The sequence below is a fragment of the Chelonia mydas genome, chromosome 1, assembly GCF_015237465.2.
Source record: "Chelonia mydas isolate rCheMyd1 chromosome 1, rCheMyd1.pri.v2, whole genome shotgun sequence".
Taxonomy (NCBI): Eukaryota; Metazoa; Chordata; order Testudines; family Cheloniidae; genus Chelonia; species Chelonia mydas.
Genome location: NC_057849.1, coordinates 100950373 through 100970930, shown reverse-complemented (window position 1 = coordinate 100970930; position 20558 = coordinate 100950373). Strand labels below are relative to the sequence as shown.

The 20558-nt window shown below is 42.1% G+C and overlaps 1 protein-coding gene across 3 annotated transcripts; it reads left to right on the top strand.

The window, feature by feature from the left end:
- Positions 1-1448: 1448 nt before the first annotated feature.
- Positions 1449-16363, top strand: POGLUT2 (protein O-glucosyltransferase 2). 3 transcript variants are annotated; one of them, XM_043535252.1, is made up of 11 exons: positions 1507-1642; positions 1833-2064; positions 6022-6227; positions 7372-7577; positions 8842-8919; positions 11383-11555; positions 12765-13002; positions 13734-13943; positions 14406-14495; positions 15038-15142; positions 16104-16363. In XM_043535252.1, the coding sequence occupies exons 2-11, from the start codon at positions 1883-1885 to the stop codon at positions 16119-16121; spliced, it is 1506 nt and encodes a 501-aa protein (XP_043391187.1). In that variant the 5' UTR covers positions 1507-1642; positions 1833-1882; the 3' UTR covers positions 16122-16363. The 3 variants fall into 3 exon arrangements, with proteins under 3 accessions (XP_027684353.1, XP_043391191.1, XP_043391187.1); XM_027828552.3 differs by lacking the exon at positions 1833-2064 and having other exon boundaries at positions 1449-1642; XM_043535256.1 differs by lacking the exon at positions 6022-6227 and having other exon boundaries at positions 1499-2064.
- The last annotated feature ends 4195 nt before the right edge of the window (positions 16364-20558 follow it).

Genomic DNA, 20558 nt, shown 5'->3' with positions numbered 1-20558 from the left:
TTATCTGGCTTGTGGGGCCTGATCCAGTAGGTGCTCTCAGAGGCTGATCAACAGATCAGGCTCTTCACAAAACATAAGGTACCACCCCCACCTTATAACCTTTAGCCTAGGAGTTAGGACACTTACCCAGGATATGGGAGACCAAGATTCAGACGCCTTGTCTGCCGGACGTTGTTCAACCCACGTCTTGTACAAGCGCTGTACCCACTGAGCTATGCGATGTTCTAGGCCAAGTTTTTCTCAGTCCTATTGAAGCTATTCTACTGTGTGTAACTAATAAAATATACATTAGAGCAGGGACTTGAAAAGTGAGTGCCCTAAACACAGGGCTATTCAGTCATTTGCGTGCTTTCTCTGGCCCAATGAATGCTAATTATTTATACACAGTCTGGGTCAAAAAGTTTCAACAGGAGCAACTGAGAAAGCCCCATCCTAGAATGCCCATAGCCCAGTGGTTAGGGTACTCTATTGAAAAACAAGTTTAAATCCTTATTTCCCATCAGGCAGAATAAGGATTTGAACTTTATGTCTCCCCCATCCTGGCTGAGGGCCTTAACAACAGGGCTAATTCTGTAGTTTTATATATAGAATCATAGAACCTCAGGGTTGGAAGGGACCTCAGGAGGTCATCTAGTCCAACCCCCTGCTCAAAGCAGGACCAATCCCCAATTTTTGCCCCAGATCCCTAAATGGCCCCCTCAAGGATTGAACTTACAACCCTGGGTTTAAGCAGGCCAATGCTCAAACCACTGAGCTATCCCATATCAGCAGCACTGCCTCTTTTTTGCAAGAAAGGGCTTGGGCACCCAGCTTCAGGAAGGAGTTCACAGCTGTGAATCCTAACCAGAGATAGGCACCTAAGCCCCTTTGAGGAGATGGGATGTAGGCAAAACTCCTTTCCTGCGCATTTCCTATTGGCTAGATTGGGTGGCTCTCTACTCAGCTTTGCTGGTTTTTGTGGATCCCATTCTTAGGCCCCTAATTCTCCCTGTGCATCCCTAACTCTGGATTGTGGATTCTATTAGGCAGCAGGAGACCTAAATTTAGGTGTTGTAGCTCTAGTGTAAGTGGATCTAGCCGTAACTATGGACTATAAAGGAAACAGAAGCTATGTATATACAATATGATGGTAAATACATAAAGTAAACAAATTGAAAAAGTCAATTTCAAAAATCTTTCACTTGTAACCTTGTGTGTTACTGGCAGCAATAATAGGTACAACATTTTCAGCCAGAAGTGTAAGTTTTAAGCTGACAGTGTCCCATTTAAACTTGTACTTGCAGTACGCTGCAAATGTCTGCACTCTTGTTTGAAATCGCTTGAAATGTTCTCTCCCCCGCCCAAACCATACTGGTAATGAGCGTGAGTGGTGAGGTGCAAGCCTGCTGTGATTCTAGTTGCTGGACTACATTTCCCAGCATTACTGCTCAGCCTGGGAAGTGAGACAATATCATTATTCATTCGGAAGAAGTTTTGTTGGACCAATGAAAGAATCCCCTTTCCTTTCTTGCCCGCTGAGACTGAGGATAGGCTTAACCCGAAGATGCTGTTCCAGCTCCAGGGTTAAAGGCAGAAGAATCGATGCACACAAAGACAAAGAAATAGGGACACGGCCGCAGCTCCTGAGCGTGTCTTCTCTGTGGTAACTAATGTAGTTAACTAGCTTCTCCCTTGTAGTTTGCGTAGGGGGAAAGTGGAAATATTCAAGACTTCTTTGAAACAAACAAACTAACGCTAAGTCAAGGCAGATGTGTAACTGAGCAGATGTTATTGCAGCCGTAACTGAGACACAAGTTACACTTTAGGACACGTTTTCTACCCCTTCCCTGCAGCTTGGCCTGTTTTCCTGTTTGTGTTTTTTCCTGAAGAGGAAATCTTGTAAATGTTTAGCATTGGGCTGCTTTGTTACTTAACGCTTGGAACAATTCCGGTGTTCACTGTATCGGGTGGAGGAAACCAGCTGAGTCCGGAGAACAGTTTAATATGGGGACCTGGTCTGAGAGCAGATGTTGTCCTCCCTGCTCGGTATTTTTATGTTCAGGCTTTGGACACTGAAGGGCAGAGGTAAGCATGACAGCATCTTATCACAGCAACTTTAAATTGTGTTTATGGCCAAAAAGATGTTCGAGTTTTAAAATGGCACTTTCTTACTTCATAGATCTAAATACTCCTGAGGCTCCCATCCCCACAGTATCTGAATGCCTGCAAGAATTTAAAATTAGAAATGACTGTGTTCCCTAGTTGGCATTCCCAAGGCCCTTTTCCAAGAAATATTTAAGCATTGTGCAACTTTACTCAAATTACACACATGCTTAAGTGTTTTGAGGATCTGGGTCCAAGTCATACCTCCAGATTTCTTTGACAAAATAACTTTTACTACTTTTTCTCCAGTTACACTGCAGAGCCAAACCCCTCACATCTATATTACATTCCATTGTGTTTTGTACATCACCAGTAGAATTGGCCCGACCCTCTCTTCAGAGTCACATGGGTGTGCCTGTATATATTGGCTCTCTTGTTATTTAATTAAGAAAACTACTTAATTTGCCTTTCTTGCAGAAAAGGATATTCATGTTGAAGGCCCCAAATCTGACTTACATTTTTATGCCTTATATCTCTTTGTAAATTTTGCTTAATTGTCATGTGTCAAAATGCTCTAATGTTCTTTTAATTAAATTAATTCCAGCAGCCTTTACTCCTGGAAATCTGTACTTGCACAATACATGAAGGAAAAATATTCAGTAAAGATTCAAGAATGCCTGTTGGCACATAAAGCTGTGATGCCACAGACATCATTTGAGTTGCACTCCCCATCCACCAGAAGTTAATTTGGCCCAGAGATTTTATTTTTAAGCTTCCTTTGGGATATTATCCATAGTAAGAAAAAAGAATATATGTTTAAAAAACCTATGATGATCTTTTCAATATCTCCTGCTCCATTGCCCTCATATAAAATTTGCCATTCATCTCAGGGTTCACAGGCATCCTACAGGATGTGAGATGGGGAAAGGAAATAAAAAGTGGGTTACAGAAAAAATAGAAGCATCTTGGCCCAGCAAACAAGTTACAGCTAATTCTCCCTTGTCAAGCCTATATATATAAGAAACTGGTCAGATTAAGTTATGGTGTGACCTCTAGACTTTCCTGCTTCTTTCCATTGTCACACAAATCAGTAATCCCCACAAACGTAGGTTTCAGATCTGTGAATCCATTTAAAATAATTGCTTATTTTATAGAACTTACTGTATAGAACATTAAAGAAACCTAGGAACATTTTGAGACAGCCTAAAGCTTAATTCAAAGACTGAAATTAGTGAGCCAGATCATCTCTAAACAGGAAAAACCCAGCAGAGAACAGGAAACCCACAACTTGCCACTTGTGCCATTTTCGCCAAAATATTCCATGAAGAGGTAGGGCTTGTTTCCTCTATCCAGGGCCGTCCTTACCCATATGCAAAGTACGCAGCTGCGTAGGCCACCAGGAAATTTGGGGCACTGAATTTCCTGGTGCCCTGCGCAGCTGCGTGCTGCCCCTGCTCCGGCTCTCCTCCAGGGGCCCCGCCTCTTCCCCGCCCCAGCCCTGCCCCTACTCCCCATAGCTTTGCAGCAGGGCCGGGGCTGCACTCACTGGCGGCGGGAAGTGCAGCGACCTGGCCCCAGCCTGCTCTGCACCGCCGGTGCATGCTGGGCGGTGGTTCCCTCCACCCCCTAAGCCAGCTTTGCCCCCATCCACAGAGGCCTGAGGCCAGCCCCCCCATGCCTCTCCGCAGAGGCCTGGGCCGCCCCCCCGTGGTGGGGCTGCGTAGGGCCCCAGAATAGCTAGGGACAGCCTTGCCTCTATCCCCTCATGGAACTGGCAGAGGGACTGGAGGAGATTTTCAGAGGCACCAATGGCATTTAGGTGTCTAACTCCCATTAAATGTCAGTGGGAGTTAGACACCTAAATGTTATTTATTGCTTTGAAAATCTCCTCAGCCCCTTCAACTTGCAAATTCCCTAAGATCTGAGGAGGCCAAATCCATTTGAGCAGAGTCTGCATGCCTTGGCATTACTTCCCAGACCCTTCCCCTTCTTTAACAGTAGCACAGCTTCTAAACGACCCAAGCTGCCAGTGCATCCCTACATTTTGCTATCCATATACCCCTTCCCAAGGAGGAATGTGCAGTTTCATTCAACAGAGTGGGGAATCCATGCAAAGTAACAACAATGAAATTAGCATTATCTTATGTGGGGATTCCCTCAAGGTTGCCAGGGTGAACAATGTTACCTTGTCACAGACAGCAGATACCTCCTGGCCAAAACCCCACATTCTGCGGCGCTCCTAATATCTTAGCTGGGTATTGGGAAGGGCGATGCTAGAAAGCTGTCCCTTTTCCCTCTAGTAGCCCACATTCTTCATACACAGCATAGATTTGATCAAAGAAGTGGAGGTGGACAATCTCGTTTAATACCTGGTAGCACATACCATTGTTACAGTTGTAAAACTGTTCCCTACATTCATAGCTTTCCAAGCCATTCATTTTTTAGGCTGAATTTTTCTAGATTTGGTGTCTATACACTGTGAAATTCTTTTTAAAGTTTGAGCAAAGTCCCCTAAACAATTTTTTTATTTATGGGACACTCCTAAAGTTCTTCTGTTTCTACCCTGAGATTTATATTTGAGATATTCTGACTTTCTGTATAAACAATAGATTATCTTCAAATTTTTAGATATCTGATTCAATTCTTTTCCCCATATCTGTTATTAAAGACTGTATATCTTTCCATAAGAGCAACAAAGCAGCCAAATTTGAAGAAATTTGGTTCAGTAGCTGTAAAATTACCAAAGTGTAAAATTTGCATAGTGAAGTACAGTTTCCATACTTACTTGGTGTCACTCATCTGGAGGGCACAGTCACTTGGTCACTCATGCCAGGTGAAACGTCATTCATAAGTAGTGCCACAGGCAATAAGAAAAGTTTTTGTCTTCAGCTCCTACTCTCATTTACTAGCGCTTCTGAGCAGGCAGCCAAGATTTCTGCCTCCCGTTTTTCTTGCTGCTCCACAACCACCTCTATGAATTGGGGCAAGAAGTGGAGAGGAATAGGTGGCCAGCACTGCTGCTTTTTTGTGAGGTAAACAGGACCAGTGGGGTTAGAAAGAAATTAAAGGAGAGGAAAGAGTGAAAGGTAGACTTGACCATACCAGGAAGGGGACCAATGGAAAAGGGGATGTGGGAGAGAAAGGGCCCAGTGGTAGGCAGAGAGAGGGGTGAAGGAAAGAGAGAGGAAAAGGAACTTCTGCAAAGATAGTCTTATGGTTAATACACAGGATGGATTGCTAGGAATGGTGGGTTCCATTCTTGCCCCTGGCTCTCCATGTGATGTTGAGAGAGTCACATCACTTTCCTGCACTTTCCCCTTCTCCCCCCAGAAGTAGTAGTATTTCCCAGGTAGGTGGAAGCACTTTAAGACCCTGGAATGGGGGGATTGCTGTTCATTTATTTATAACAGAAGGGAGAGAAATGCTGAAGCAGAAGAACTCATTCACCTCACAAGCTCATATCTGCAGAACTTCACTGGGCAAGGAGGTACTTGGCTTTAAACTAGTTTACTTGTAGGGGCAGCGTGTCTCAATGGTCTGTTGAGTCACTATGGCCCCAAATTTTCAGAAAGGCTCAGACCTCACACTCAGAGCCAGATTTTCAAAACTGCTTGGTTCTCATTTAGGCACCAAAATAAGATTTTCATAAGAGCTCAGTACATTGGGTGCTAAGGTCTACTGAAATCTGCCCATTGGTGTCACGGTGGGAGCTGCTGGCTACTAAGCACTTTTGAAAACCCAGGCCTTATTTAGGTGTCTAAATTGGAGCTGAAGTCTTTGGAAAATCTGGGCACTGAATACTGGGAAATATTGTACAATCTGGCTCTCACTAAAGTCAATGGCAATCTTTCCACTGACTTTAACTGGCATTGGGTCAGACCCTAAGAAAACTGTTACATAGTCACATCTTAATCACGACTGTACTTGTTCCCTGTGTAGGTTTACTTTCTCTCCAGGAGCAAATGCATTCCAGGTGAAGATCACTGCTCCTGATGAGCAGTTCACTCGGATAGGAGTGCAGATATTAGACAGAAAAGATGGCTCCTTCATTGTGAGGTACAGAATGTATGCAAGCTACAAAAACCTGAAGATAGAAATCAAAGTCAAAGATAAACATGTTGCCAAGTCTCCATATATTTTAAAAGGTACAAAGAAGAATTACATGGTACAACTTTATTTTACATAGTGGGGGGTTTTTCATACAAACTGTAGCCCAAAATGCTTTACAGTACTAGGGCCTGATCCTTCAACTTGCTGAGGCTCGGGTTCACAGTTTTAGATTCTACTGCAATCCATAATCCCCACTCAGCTTCCCCTGAACCCTGAAGATGCCTAAACTCACTCAGGCTATGTCTACACAGGGATAAAAGCCTGCAGCATGGCCATGGCTAGCCCAGATCAGCTGACTTGGGTTCATGGGGCTTAGATTCTAGGGCTGAAAAATCGCTGTATAGACATTCGGGCTTGGGCTGGAGCCCAAGCTCTGGGACCCTGAAAGGGTGGAGTGTCCCAGACGTGGGGCTCTAGCCCAAGCCCAAATGTCTACAGAACGATTTTTCAGTTCCAGAGCCTGAGCCTCATGAGCCCAAGTCAGCTGCCCCGGCCAGCCATGGTTTTTTTTTATCCCTGTATAGACATACCTTCAGCACCTAAGCTTTTGTGCCTATGTCGCTCGGTGCCTATGTTTCTGCCTCTGAGCATGTACAGTGCTGCCTCACTCAAGGCATCCAGACATCTATCTCCCACCTAGGGCCCAGAGTGATCCACGGATTGGGAAAGACAATGTGTATCTTGCCTGCAGCGGCCAATCTGGTAGGCATGCTCAGAGGCTGCCTAACTCCACACAAAATGACAATTAGGAGGACCAAGCCCTCCTTTTAACCATTAGCCCAATAAGCAGGGTATTCAACTGGGATATGAGATACCACTAGTTCAAGTCCCCTGTCAGCCTGATAAAGACAAGGTATTTGAACAGATCGGGCAAGACGGGCAGGAAATGCCTATCTTCCCCTAGTTTGAGGCTCACTCTGGGCCTTAGGCAGGAGATAGGTTCTTTTATTGTGGAACAGAGTATCCACATGGGGCAGTTATTCTAGGATAGCTAAATTATACCAGAACAGTTATGCTGTTCCATTTCCCCTTTGTAGACAAGGGCCTAAGAGTCTAACTTACACACTACTGATTCACCTCTGAATTTGGCTCAAAGTCCAGGCTAACTAACTTCTGAATTCAATGTCTTGACTGTGTTGCACATTAAAATAATCTAAAAATTTGCGGTGTATACAACAGGCCCTGTTTACCATGAGAATTGTGACTGCCCTCGCGAAGACAGCACTGCATGGCTGGAAGATATGAGCTGCCCTCAAGCCATTCCACAGATTCAGAGAGACCTAGCACATTTTCCTACTGTTGATCCAGATAAGATTGCAAAGGAAATTCCACAAAGGTTTGGACAAAGACAGAGCTTGTGTCACTATACCATAAAAGATAACAAGGTACAGTATGTGATTTAGCTGAAGTATTAAAAGGAGGCTTCTAGCTAGTCATATATTTAGGCTGGTTAACACTTTCCCTTATAAAGGATTCTTTTGACCTTTTCTTTGAGAACCTCTCACACCTCCATTGTTTGCTTCATTATCCCTCAAATATAATATTTAACTCTTATATAGTGTTTTTCATCTGTAAAACTCAATGATACTTACCTTCCTTTGTAAGGTGTTTTATGTCCATGTTACAGATAGGGCAGCTGAAACACAGAGAGGCAAATTACTTTGCCCACAGTCACACAGCTGATCAATAGTAGAATTAGGAGTAGACCCAAATGTCCTGACTCCCAGTTTAGTTTCCTGTCCACAGGAGTTTTGAATACTAATCAATTTTGTATGGTGCGGTGGTCTAAGAATCCTCAACTGTAGCTAACAAAACTCTACTAATTTCAGATAAGCTATTACCAGCAGGAGAGTGGGGTGGGAGGAGGTATTGTTTCATGGTGTCTGTGTATATAATGTCTTCTGCAATTTCCACAGTATGCATCCGATGAAGTGAGCTGTAGCTCACGAAAGCTCATGCTCAAATAAATTGGTTAGTCTCTAAGGTGCCACAAGTCCTCCTTTTCTTTTTGCGAATACAGACTAACACGGCTGTTACTCTGAAAGAAGAGCTTTTGGTGGTGTAGTGGAACTGTGTTAAAATTACAAGCTAGCAGTTTAAATGTAAGGTGTTTACTATTCCTGCTTGCACATTAGGGGGCTTTATAGAGAAGTATGCAATCTTGTGCAGTCAGTCAAAGAACCAACCTAGTACAAGGTAGGATGGGCTGTGCCTCTCTAGTTGTGCAGCCTGCCTTCTTTCTCTCTGTTTTTGGTTCTTGTGTGTGTTAAAGTTTTGGATTCCTAGCAATAAAGTAGTGTTACATCACAACCTTCCAGAGAGAATATTTTATGTTTTTGTCAAGCTTTTCTCTATGCCATGAACATAATCCGGGAAAGGAGTGCAGTAGAGTCAGGCTTGAAAGTGATAAGTTTCTATTTACAGGGGATCATTTTTAAAGGTGACTGCAAAGGACAAAAAATGCGTGCCCCTTTTTTTGCTTCGTCAGAGAGGTAGGACATTCCAAGGCCTCCCAAAATGATTTGAAGTTATGTAAAGGTGAAGCCACACAATCTGTCTGATTCCCTTTACTGTGAAACAGGAAAGCTCCAATAATGTATTTTTTCCCCAAGCAAAAACACTAATGAAATAACTTTGGGTTATGTTTAGGTTTATATAAGGACTCATGGTGAGCATGTTGGCTTCAGGATTTTCATGGATGCTATACTACTTTCTTTGACTAGAAAAGTGAGTAAATATTAGTCTTATATATTGTATATGTTAGTGTTTAAATATCAAAATTTTCCCTGAAATCCTTATTACAGTTTTGTTGATGCCTCCGCAACAATAAAGAAAACACCACTATTCTTGCTCTCTTTTATTACTTTCACATTAGTAAGTAATAAGCTAGAAGGCTTGTTCCTCATGAAGTTGGATGTTCTGGTATGCTCTTTGATTAGTTTGTAGAATGTAACTTACAAATGTTAATTATCTGCAATGTTGTTTTAGCTGTGCTGGTCCCAGAACATTAGAGAGACAAGGTGGGTGAGGTAATATCTTTTATTGGACCAACTTCTGTTGGTGAAAGAGACAAGCTTTCGAGCTTACACAGACTGGGTTAAGGTATGTATTCTGGACTCTCTCCTCGGATCAACCTGTGGGTGAACACTTTTCACAGAAAAGTCATTCCATATCTGACCTCTCAGTCCTCGTCCTCAAAGAAAACCTGCACAACACCTTCAAAAGATGAGCCTGGGAGCTTAAATTAAGTTTGCTAGACATTGAAAACCATGAAGTTAATAAATACACTGGATTTATGGCTTATTACAACAATCTGTAACCCAGTAGTCCCCCTTTTTTGCCCTATGACTGCAGAGGTGTTAAGATGCCACTTCACCTTGAATGGTCTTTTACAATACATGCTAACTACTTATGCTAAACGATTGCTTCCACCTTCTTTTTAGCTGTGACACTGTGTACATTTCCCAGACCTGTGTAAGCTTGAAAGCTTGTCTCTTTCACGAGCAGAAGCTATTACTTCACCGACCTTGTCTCTCAGATATCAATTAGGCAGCTAGACCTTATGACAAAGGCCTATATAGGATTTAATAGAAAACAATTGTCCATAGACTTTGTGAACCATCCTATAGGATTTAACAGATAATTATATCACTGCTAATACATTTTGTAGGATGATGTAAACAAACCTCAGGGAATCGTGTAATTTTCTGTTAAATTCTATACACTGTGGAAAGAGGCCAGAGACAAAGAGAGGCTGGGGAAGATGTCCCCCAACTATACTCAAAATTAAATTTCTAGAGCATCCTATTTGTTTCATCCCTGTTCAGTTCTTTTCAACTTTTCCATTGGCTAATATGATTGAAGAACAAAAAAATCTATTGTGTTCAAGGAGAAAATTAGCCCCCAAATGACTGTGGTCTGAAAATGTAAACACTGATAATATGTAGTTTATAGCTTGTCCATTACAGTTATCGAATACAACCAGTAGATGGCATTGTGTTCATAAAGATTATTCCTAAAGATTACAGCCTTTCCAGGTGCTCTGTGAAGAGAAGACTCCCTTTGTTTTATGAGAGACAGATAGAACCCTATGTGTCTGTATGTACACTGAAAATAAGAACTGGTCCTTTGTTTCTCTATCTCTAGAACTTCCATGCCTTTCTGCCTGTTCTTAACAGGGAATTCTTGCTAAAGGTTTCCCTGTGTCATCAAGTTAGAGCAAATAAACTTTGCTCTCCTTCCTCAGCCATATGAGAAGGCATATAAACCCTACTTGATATCTGGCAGAGGATTAGTTTCTATCTTTGTCTCTGAATGTAAGCTGAGTCAGAAACCTAATGTTTCTAATGCTTGGACAGCAGAGGAATCAAGACATGTTGCAATGTGGATGAGCCACAATGAAATTAATTACCTTGCTGGTCTAAACAACAAAAGTATTCAAGAAAAGTTTCACATATGCACATGTTATGGAGAACCAGTAATGTGCTTATAATTGCATATTATGTATATGTGGGGACTTGGTCAATATGGGTAATTAATGTGTATGTAGATAATTGTTATCCATTTTTAGAAGATATTTATGTTTATATTTTGTGATCATTGATGAAAGAACAGTAGTTTTAGCCAGAATTAACATTATAGTACAGTGATGGAATAGGTATATCTTTTATTTAATAAGGCTAATGTGGTTTTATTATGTAGACAACGTAAAATTAATTGTGTCCTTAAGTATTAATTTCCCTCTAGCTAAGATTTTGTAAATGGCATGGTACTACAACACTGCTGTCACTTTGCAACCTTAATAGCTTTTGAAATGGAGTTTTTTGGTTTTGGAATATATACAAAGACCTGAGCATCATGAACAAGGAGAGAGGATGCTTTGTTATATCTAGAAGAGTAGCTTTTGTGAGATTCCTTTTGAAAACTAGTTTGTTATAATGCTGCTTTGTTTTCTGACCTGATAATAGAGAGATTTAAAACATGGATTTCTGTGAACAGCATTCCTGAAGTGGGATGAGCAGTTGTTATAGTTTTTGAATATATTATGGCCCTGAATCTAACTCTTCCAGCAGACTTCTCTTATTGTACCTAATTTCAGATACCATATTGATCAAGAAAAAAAAAAGAATATTCCTATATAAACACATACAATACACACGAACATCAACACTATCATTTGTCTTCTTTTAGGTGAAAATGCCAGACGTAGAGTTTTTTGTTAATTTAGGGGATTGGCCTTTAGAGAAAAAGAAATCTACTCAGAACCTTCATCCCATCTTCTCATGGTGTGGATCCACAGAGTCAAAAGACATTGTGATGCCAACTTATGATTTGACGGACTCAGTCTTAGAAACTATGGGCCGGTAAGAAATTATGTAAATTTTTCACAAAGCACTAAATATGAGTGGATGGTCTTCCAATAGACTCTTCCATTACCAATACTTCAATAATTGTTGTACTATATATTTATTCAAATTAATTTCTATGTTGACACTGAGACACCATTTTAGGCCAGATAAGGAATACTGAATGTCTAAGTTTAGCTATTTTATCCTTTACATAATTGTTGTCTTCCTGCAATGTCCTATTTCAGAAACCAGGGACCAAATGTAGTCCAATCAAAAACACTAAAAAAATCTATTTTATCACTGATGACACCTTTATCAGTCTCCCCACCACTCAGGATGATATCGTGGGGAAGGTCGTCTTCAACTCTTCCCTGCATATTCAGGCTTTCTCCAGATCTTGCTGCTTCTTTCTCCATAACATTTCTAAGATACCTCCTTCTTCTTTTAAAATACGTATAGCCAAAACTCTCACGTAGGCCTTCATCTCCCATCTTGATTACTGTAAGGTCCTCTTCTCAGGCCTCCCTAACAGCTATTTTGCCTCTTCAGAACCATACAAAACCAGTTTTTAAGATGATCTTTCTTGTCCATGACTCTGAATCCATTTGAATCCTTCCCCTGGCTCACCCTATTTCACTGCATTCAGTTCACCCTTCTTGTCCTTATCAAGACCCTTCACAGGTCTGTCCCTCTTTATTTGTGCATTCTGATCTCTTACTGTAGCACCTTCTCGCTGTCTCCTTCATTCCGGCAAAGATAGCACCTTCATACACCCTTTGTCAGCCTCTCCCACAGCCATATCCATACCTTCCATACTGTCCGTAGCACATAGCATGCTTCTCTGCACTGACTCAAAAAGCCACTATTGTCTTCCCCTTCAAATCTCTCCTCAAGACCCCACTGTGGCATAATGCCTGTAAGATATCAACTAATGAACGGTGGCTTGAGAGTCAGATGGCGTTTGTTGGCACTTATTTTATTTATTATAATCATAATAAGTTTACAAACATTTATTTGATTGTATCCCTGCCTTTGTATGTCATCTGTCTTCTTAGATTGTAAACTTTTTTGAATAACACCATTGAAATCAATGGAAATGTGGTGTATAACTGCTGGGGGAGAACCGGGTCCAGAATTGTATTACAAGAATATTTTAAAAGATTGGTGCATGTAAACTTCAAGAGTCCTCTTTTCTGAAATCACTTGTTCCCTCCTGACATCTAGAGTCAGCCTGGACATGATGTCTGTCCAGGCCAACACTGGGCCACCCTGGGAAGACAAGAATACTACAGCAGTTTGGAGGGGACGTGACAGCCGCAAAGAGAGGCTTGAACTTGTAAAACTCAGTAGAAAATATCCAGATATCATAGATGCTGCTTTCACAAACTTTTTCTTTTTTAAACATGATGAAAGCCTCTATGGTCCCATTGTGAAGCATATTTCATTTTTTGATTTTTTCAAGGTAGGACATCAACGGCTATTTATTCTTCTTGCAGACTTAACTCACCAGTGTTTGAGAATTTTCCTCCTCCTTCCTACCGTCTTTGTACATATTATACATATATATTACTTAACTTTTCAGACATAACCTGTTTATGATTATCAGATTTGACTTAGGCCTGGGCTACACTGGGGGGTGGGGGGGTTTCAAACTAAGATACACAGCTTCAGCTACGCTATTCTTAGTTCGACTTACCTGGCCGTCCTCACGGCGGCGAGTCAACCGCGGCGGCTCCCCTGTCGACTCCGCTTACTCCTCCTGCCGAGGTGGAGTACAGGCGTTGATTCAGGGATCGATTTAACGCATCTAGACGAGACACAATAAATCGATCCCCGATAGATCGATCGCTACCTGCCGATCTGGTGGGTAGTGAAAACGTACCCTTAGATTTTGAGATTTTATAGGAACTTTCTGTCCAGTCTAATCACTAGATTCCATTTTATTGTTCTTCTGTCTGACTGGTGATCATAGCTCCTCCCAATACAATATATTTAGACGGTGGAACTAATCTCATCTGCTTATTAACAATAAAGATTACCTATAATGCAATGCATGTCAGGTATAATCTGCATGTCTTAAAATGAGCAAGCCCCCTGCATTTAATATTCTCAGAATAAAAAAAACACCACAAAACCAATCCCTGCTACCTGTTTTTAAAATGTTTATTAATCAATTATTGTATGTTTTTGCAGTATAAATATCAAATTAATATTGACGGCACAGTGGCTGCATACAGATTGCCTTACCTGTTAGCAGGAAATAGTGTAGTACTGAAGCAAGACTCTTTCTACTATGAACATTTTTATAATGAGCTGCAGCCCTGGAAACACTACATTCCATTTAAAAATGACCTGAGTGACCTACTGGAGAAGCTACAGTGGGCAAAGGATCATGATGAAGAGGTAAGTCTATATTAAAACACTTGGAAACATTTCCTGACAAACTAAAAGTAGGTGAATACAAGTTAATTTGTTTAAAAACAAACAAAACATTAGCAGGTCTTAAGAATGAGTGTCACATATTATACCAATGGGGAAGCAAAACATATTTAGCTTGTGTATTCTTCTACAGCCCTTAATTTGAAAATTAATTTGAGTTTTTGAGAAATTAAAGATGTATTTACGGAGTAAGGACACCTTTCGTTCAACGTAAAGAATATGTCAATTTTCAGTCTCCCTCGCATGTCATCAGTAATAAAGGTTTATTTATTATTTTATGGAGAAATCACCATGGTGGTACCTAGACACTTGTCTACAAAATTGGAAGGCTAATTACTAAAATTGTACATATTGTGTTACATTTCAGAATCACTACTACCATCTCCAGAAATTTTCCTATGTCAGGATTTTCCTTTTCTTTGACAGGCAAGGAATATTGCAAAATCAGGGCAAGAATTTGCAAGAAATAACCTCATGGGAGATCATGTATTCTGTTATTATTTCAAACTTTTCCAGGTCAGTATATCAGACTACTAGAAAAAAAGTTATGTAGAAAGCATTTAGGAATATACACACACTGGAAATCAGCCAGCCCAGAGATGAAGTTACAAAGCAAAGAGTAACAATGGGAAACATTAAGTAGATTGTGGACATTGTGTGAAGTTTATGCGCTAAAAGATTCCTTTAATGTTAGAGTGGCAGTTTGAGAGAGGCATTCCAGCTCCCATAAATCTCAATCTAATCTACAAGAAAGTGTTCCCATGTTCCTCACACTAGCACTCAGCAATGATCTAAGAGCGTAGTCTCATACCCCTATCCCCAGCCACAGCTGAAAATGTCTGTGCATTAGCACTGAGGTTTTGACACTTCAGTGAGGCACCACCTAGGATCTCTGACAGCAGTTAAGTATCCGCTTACCTTCTCTGTGATATGGTGGGCTTTTCTGAGAGCAATGGGAGATTCTTTGGCCACACAGCTCTTACAAAATTATTGATCTGAGCTGTGAGATATTACAGGCAGTTAATAAAGTAAGAATACCTTCCTCTTTTTTGAATTAGGAATACGCCAATTTACAAGTGAGTGAGCCAAAAATCAGAGATGGCATGGAGAAGGTAGAGCAGCCTGACGATGACCTGTTTCCATGTACTTGCCACAGAAAGAAGGTATGGTCTGTACAATAAAGGTCTGATTCTGCAAGATGCTGAATGTCCTCAATTCCTATTTAACTGAATGTGCCCAGCACCCAGCATCATCAGGGCTCAGATGAGTTTCATTCAAATTCTGATGACTAATGGGCTTGTAGGTGGTCTATATTTTTATTTTTTATTTTTAGAATCGTGTATTTGCACCAACTAAACAGCTGAAAACTGCTGCTGAAAAACAGAGTTAACTGAGAGCTAACTCCTGTGAAATCACTGGGGCAACACCGTAAGATAGCTAACAGTAATAGAACAGAACAGTTTCAGAAAGGCAATAATTTTGTCTGTGAAAGTCAAAAAGAGCCAGAAATGTCAGGGTTTCCATTTTTCATTTAATCTTTTCTGGATTTTTGTAATATTACTTTAAATTTAGAATAAATAAGAGTCCTGGCAGCGAGAATAATTTCCTTGAAAATGGATTGCCTCAGTGGTCATGTGTTTTCAAAATTAAATAAATATTTGTAAGAGTAAACTAAAAGGCTCTAAAAATTAATAGCTAATTTATAGTAAGTTGTTTGGGTAGTAAGTAAATTCATTAAGTCATACCTACCCAGCTGTGGCTAGCACAGACAAGGAATTCCGTATTGCATAGATCTTGTTGTGAGTGGAGGTTTGAGGACACAGCAGACATTCAGGACCCCCCTCCCACTCCGCCCTACCTCCTGCATACTTCAAAGAGTGTCTGTCAGCCACAAATAAAGCCAGGGCAGAGGGAGGAAACGAACCAATCTGCACTTACCTGGATACAGTGGCTAATAAAGGACATGGTGAAGCTGCAGCTGTGGGCTGAAATAGTGGCCAAAGAGGAACTGTTCCTGTCTGTCTCTTTAGAAAGGGAAAGGATCATTGAATTAAAGCAAGATATACAAGACTATACTGATTGTTAAAAACTGCAACAGTTAATATTTTTCCTTCTTAATTACAGGCCAAAGATGAACTCTAACAGGAAGAAATAAAGTCACTTTTAGGAATGTTTACCTATCTTCAGAATCCCGTTAAAAGAAAATAAAAGGAAAATTATTTTATTAACAATTTCAATGGACAATACAAAACAGTGTGCAATAGTCTGAATGAGGAATACCTATTTTCCCTTTTATCATCAGTATCAGTAGTACTTGCTGTTTTGAAATATTTTTTTTGAATAAAAACAATTTTTTTTTAATAAAGTCACCTTCATTTCAAAAAGCGATGTTGTTACTATTCTAAGACCTGATTCTGCAAAGTGATGGTGAGCAGGCACCTTCCACAAACTGCTTTAGGGCCTCAATCCACACAGTATGTTAAGTCTAAACAAACTTTTCCTGGAGTTTGGATTTAAACAACAAAAAAAGACCTTAAAGTAACAAAATTCAGTTCAAACCTCCTGAGCATGACTGCTCCAAGGGTTCCTCTTTCGGGACTGCTTAGTCACACCTTCATTCCTCTTTGCACAGAGCCTGTACTCTAAAAAGAGAATGATATCCTGTCTACAGACAAAAGACTCTCTCTAATCTCTCTCTCTCTATATATATATATACAAATTATTTATATACATATACACAGTATAAGTTTTAAAAAAACAATTTAATACTGTACACACCAATGATGATCGTGTAGCTTGGTTGAGGTGGGGAGTCACAGGGTGGGACATTTCCCAGGGAATGCCTTGCTGCTAAATAATGAACTAGCACTCGGCTGAGCCCTCAAGAGTTAACACATTGTTGTTAATGTAGTCTCACAGTCTACAAGGCAGCACGAATGGAGGGAGGAGATACAGTAGACGCATGTCAGTGGCTGCAAACATTCCCTGCGGAAACTGAACGTGATGATGAACCCATGCTATCCCACTGAAGTGCACACTCCACTTTCCAAAGTGCCAGAGGGGGTTCATGTGTTTGTGAGACAGACACACACAGTGTGTGTGTGTGAGAGAGAGAGAGGCGTGCATTTCCTCTTTATGCTGACCCAACTCTAAGTACACTGCCTTTTTAAGTAGATCATCAAGTTGAGACAACAACTGCTTCCAGCAAGCTCCTTCAGTCCTGAGCCCTGTCCTGTGCCCCCCACACCCCGCTCTGTGGAGATGGGGTACACCAGAGGGGGCAGGAGTGGAGGAGGGGGACACCCTGACATCAGCACCCCTCTTCCCCCCCACCCCCTGTACAGCAAGCAGGAGGCTCCCAGGAGCAGCTCCAAGGCAGAGGGCAGGAGCAGCACATGGCAGTGGGGGGAGGGACACCTGAACTGCCCAGCAATTGATAGTCTGCTGGGCAGCTGCCGCACAGGGAACTTAGGGAAGCTGATATGGGGCTGCCGGTCCACGCTGGTTCCAAGCCCCCACCAGCTAGCTCCAATGGGCTGCTCTTTCTGCAAGCAGTGGACAAAGGAGGCAGCTGCCAAACAACATTATAAGGGAGCATTGCACAACTTTAAGCGAGCATGTTCCCTAATTGATCAGTGATCATGGGCGCCGAATTCCCTGCTTTCCCCTGGATGCTCGACTCCCTCTCTGCCCTCAGCCCTGCCACCACTCCACCCCTTCCAAGAGGCCCCACACCTGCCCTGCCCCCATTCCAACCCCTTCACCAAAGTCCCTGCCCCAACTCCACCCCCTCCCTGCCCCTATTCCAACTCCTTCCCCAAATCACCCCCGCCCCGCCTCTTCCCCTGAGCCTGCCACGTTCCCGCTCCTCCCCCTCCCTACCGGAGCATGCTAACGCCATCAAACAGCTGTTTGGCAGCAAACACTGGGAGGTAGACGGAGGAGCAGGGACGCAGCGCGCTCGGGGGAGAAGGAGGAGGAGGAGGAGGAGGTAGGGCGGGGGGAGGGGAGCTTGGCTGCCAGAGGGTGTACAGCACCCACTAATTTTTATCCGAGGGTGCTCCAGCCCCAGAGCACCCACGGAGTTGGTGCCTATGTCAGTGATGTAACAACGAAATGACATTAACCGGTAGATGTTAAGTGAGGAGTTACTGTATCAGGCAATGTAGCAGTTGCTACTAAAGTTAAATAAATCTGATCATTTTTCATGAATAGGGTCCATTGTTTTAAGAAATTACCTGTATCTCCTGAAACTAATGGACTTGTTTAAACCAGTCACTAATTTGCACACTGATATCAATGGAAGCACTGTATGTGAAGGGATAGCAGGATCAGACCCAATTATGATACTAAATCAGGTTTAAATTCTCCAAACTCTAAAAATAGAATGTTTCCCAACCAAAATGAGGTTTGTCTTATTGTCTTCATATTATAGCTAATGAATTCAGAGTCTGTATGGCTAGGAATGGACTCTAAAGTCAAGTCAACTAGGCCTGTTTAAAGTGCTTCCAATGCTGTATTTTCTGCTGAATAAAATGAATGCCAGTAGCCCAGTACTCATGAGCAATCCTACAATAAGAAACTGGAGAAAACAATATCTGCATGCAAACGTTTAAATTTTCAGCCTTCCAATGGATTATCATGAAGTGAAAAAATGATTTCACAAATATTTTGGTAGCAGTGGCCTCTGAAATCTAGCACTAATAATACAGTGTTGGCTGCAATGTAATTTAATAGTGCCAACTCTCATCAAGCAAGTTGATTAGATGGCTTAACATCAGAAGTATTTTTAAATCATTGTTCTCTTTCAAGTTTCCCCTTCACTATCGCAGCTGTTCAAAAACAAGTCTTTCATACGGATAACAAACACGTTGTGTTGTGTTCCTGTTGTCCCAACAACACTTAAGCCTTACTGGGTATTACACTTCTGCAGAAACATGGACAAAAATGAGAAATATCAGGCTAACTGGTTTTGCTGCTTTCAAGTCTGGACATCGTAAGTGGCTGTGAAAAGGAACTATTTCATTATATACTCATGATACTCATTTTGCCAGTATTCCTGAGGGCATTCTGAGCCAAAAAAAGTTAAAAATTCTGTGCACAATATTTTAAAATTCTGCAATTTTTGTCAAATAAATGTGGCTGGCTGCACCAAGTGGTGAGGCTGCACCCAGCCCTGAAACAGCACAAGGACTGGGCCTGCCCCAGGGCCCTACTCCTCCATACCAGGTGCACCAGATGTGGGTAAGCAGGCTCAGCAAGGCAGGATCCCAGTGCGGAGGGGTTTGGGGTGCGGAGATCCAGGTGTGTGTTGAGAGAGTTCTCTGTGAGGCAATCCGGGTGCAGGTGTCTCAATGGGGGAATCTGGGTGTGTGTGTGTGGGGAGGGAATCCAGCTGCACTGGGGCTTGTTAGGAGGTTCTGGATGCAATGGTAATGGGACTCAGCAAGGGCAGGTTTGGTTGCGAGGGGATAGAACTCAGCAGGGGGGTCTGAGTGTGAGGGGGCCTAGTGGGATGGAGATCCAGGTGTAGCTGGTCGGGGCTCAGTGGATGGGCTTCTGGGTGTGGGTGGTCAGGTACAAAGAGAGTGGGGCTCATTGGGCCGTAGGCGGTGATGCTCAGCAGGAGGGTCTGGGAATGAGGGGGTCTGGACACATGGGGGTTGGGCAGATGGGGGAATCAGCTCCCTGTACAGTGATCCCTTCCCATGCAGCTGTGGAGCGATGGGTGCAGGAAGTGCGGGGGAAGGGAAGGAGGAAAGAGGTGAGGAGGAAGTGCTTGCAGAGCTTCCTGCACCCGGGGAGAAATCTGAGGGAGGGTCTCACCCAGCCCCGCATGCCGTGCTGGGGAAGACGAAGTCATGTCGTCCCTAGCCCAGCCGGGACTAGAAGCTGAACCTGACGCAGAATAGGAGCCAATAGCCGGGCCTTCCCCAGTCCCACCCCCTGCCGCACAGTGATTTACCTCTTGGCCAAAACATACTTCCTGTGGCTTCCCTTTGCTTCCCCATCAGAAAGTAAAGAAACTGGCTGAAGACAAAAACTCTGCGCATGAAGAGACGTGCAGAATTCCCCCAGGAGTATGTCAGGGACTGAGTTGTCTGTCTGCTGTCATTGTAAATGAGTTTGCTACATCTATTTAAGCACAATAATCTAAGGACAGGTCTACTGTGGGAACTTGCCAATATAATAATGTCAGTTCGGGGTGTGATTTTTATGATTATTTGTTTATTATCAAAAGCCCTATTATAGATATTTTCCCAGTATAAAGCCATCCAAAAGCCCCAATCAAAATATAGAAGTCAGCAGAGTTCCACAAGGGATGAACTGGGCCTGCAGTGTCCAACATCACACTCTAATTCTAAATCCTGCAGTTACCATGGCACATACATGCACCAGAAAAAGGGGAACTGGTACAGCTGAAACTAAGAAAGATACATTTTTTTAAATTGCACTATGAATTTACTAGAGTAAATTCATAAAATAAAAACTAACTGCACCCTTCGCAAATCCATAAAACCAAACATTTTTGTATGCCTCTATAAACGTAATGCACGCACTAGAGCAAACTTTTGATAT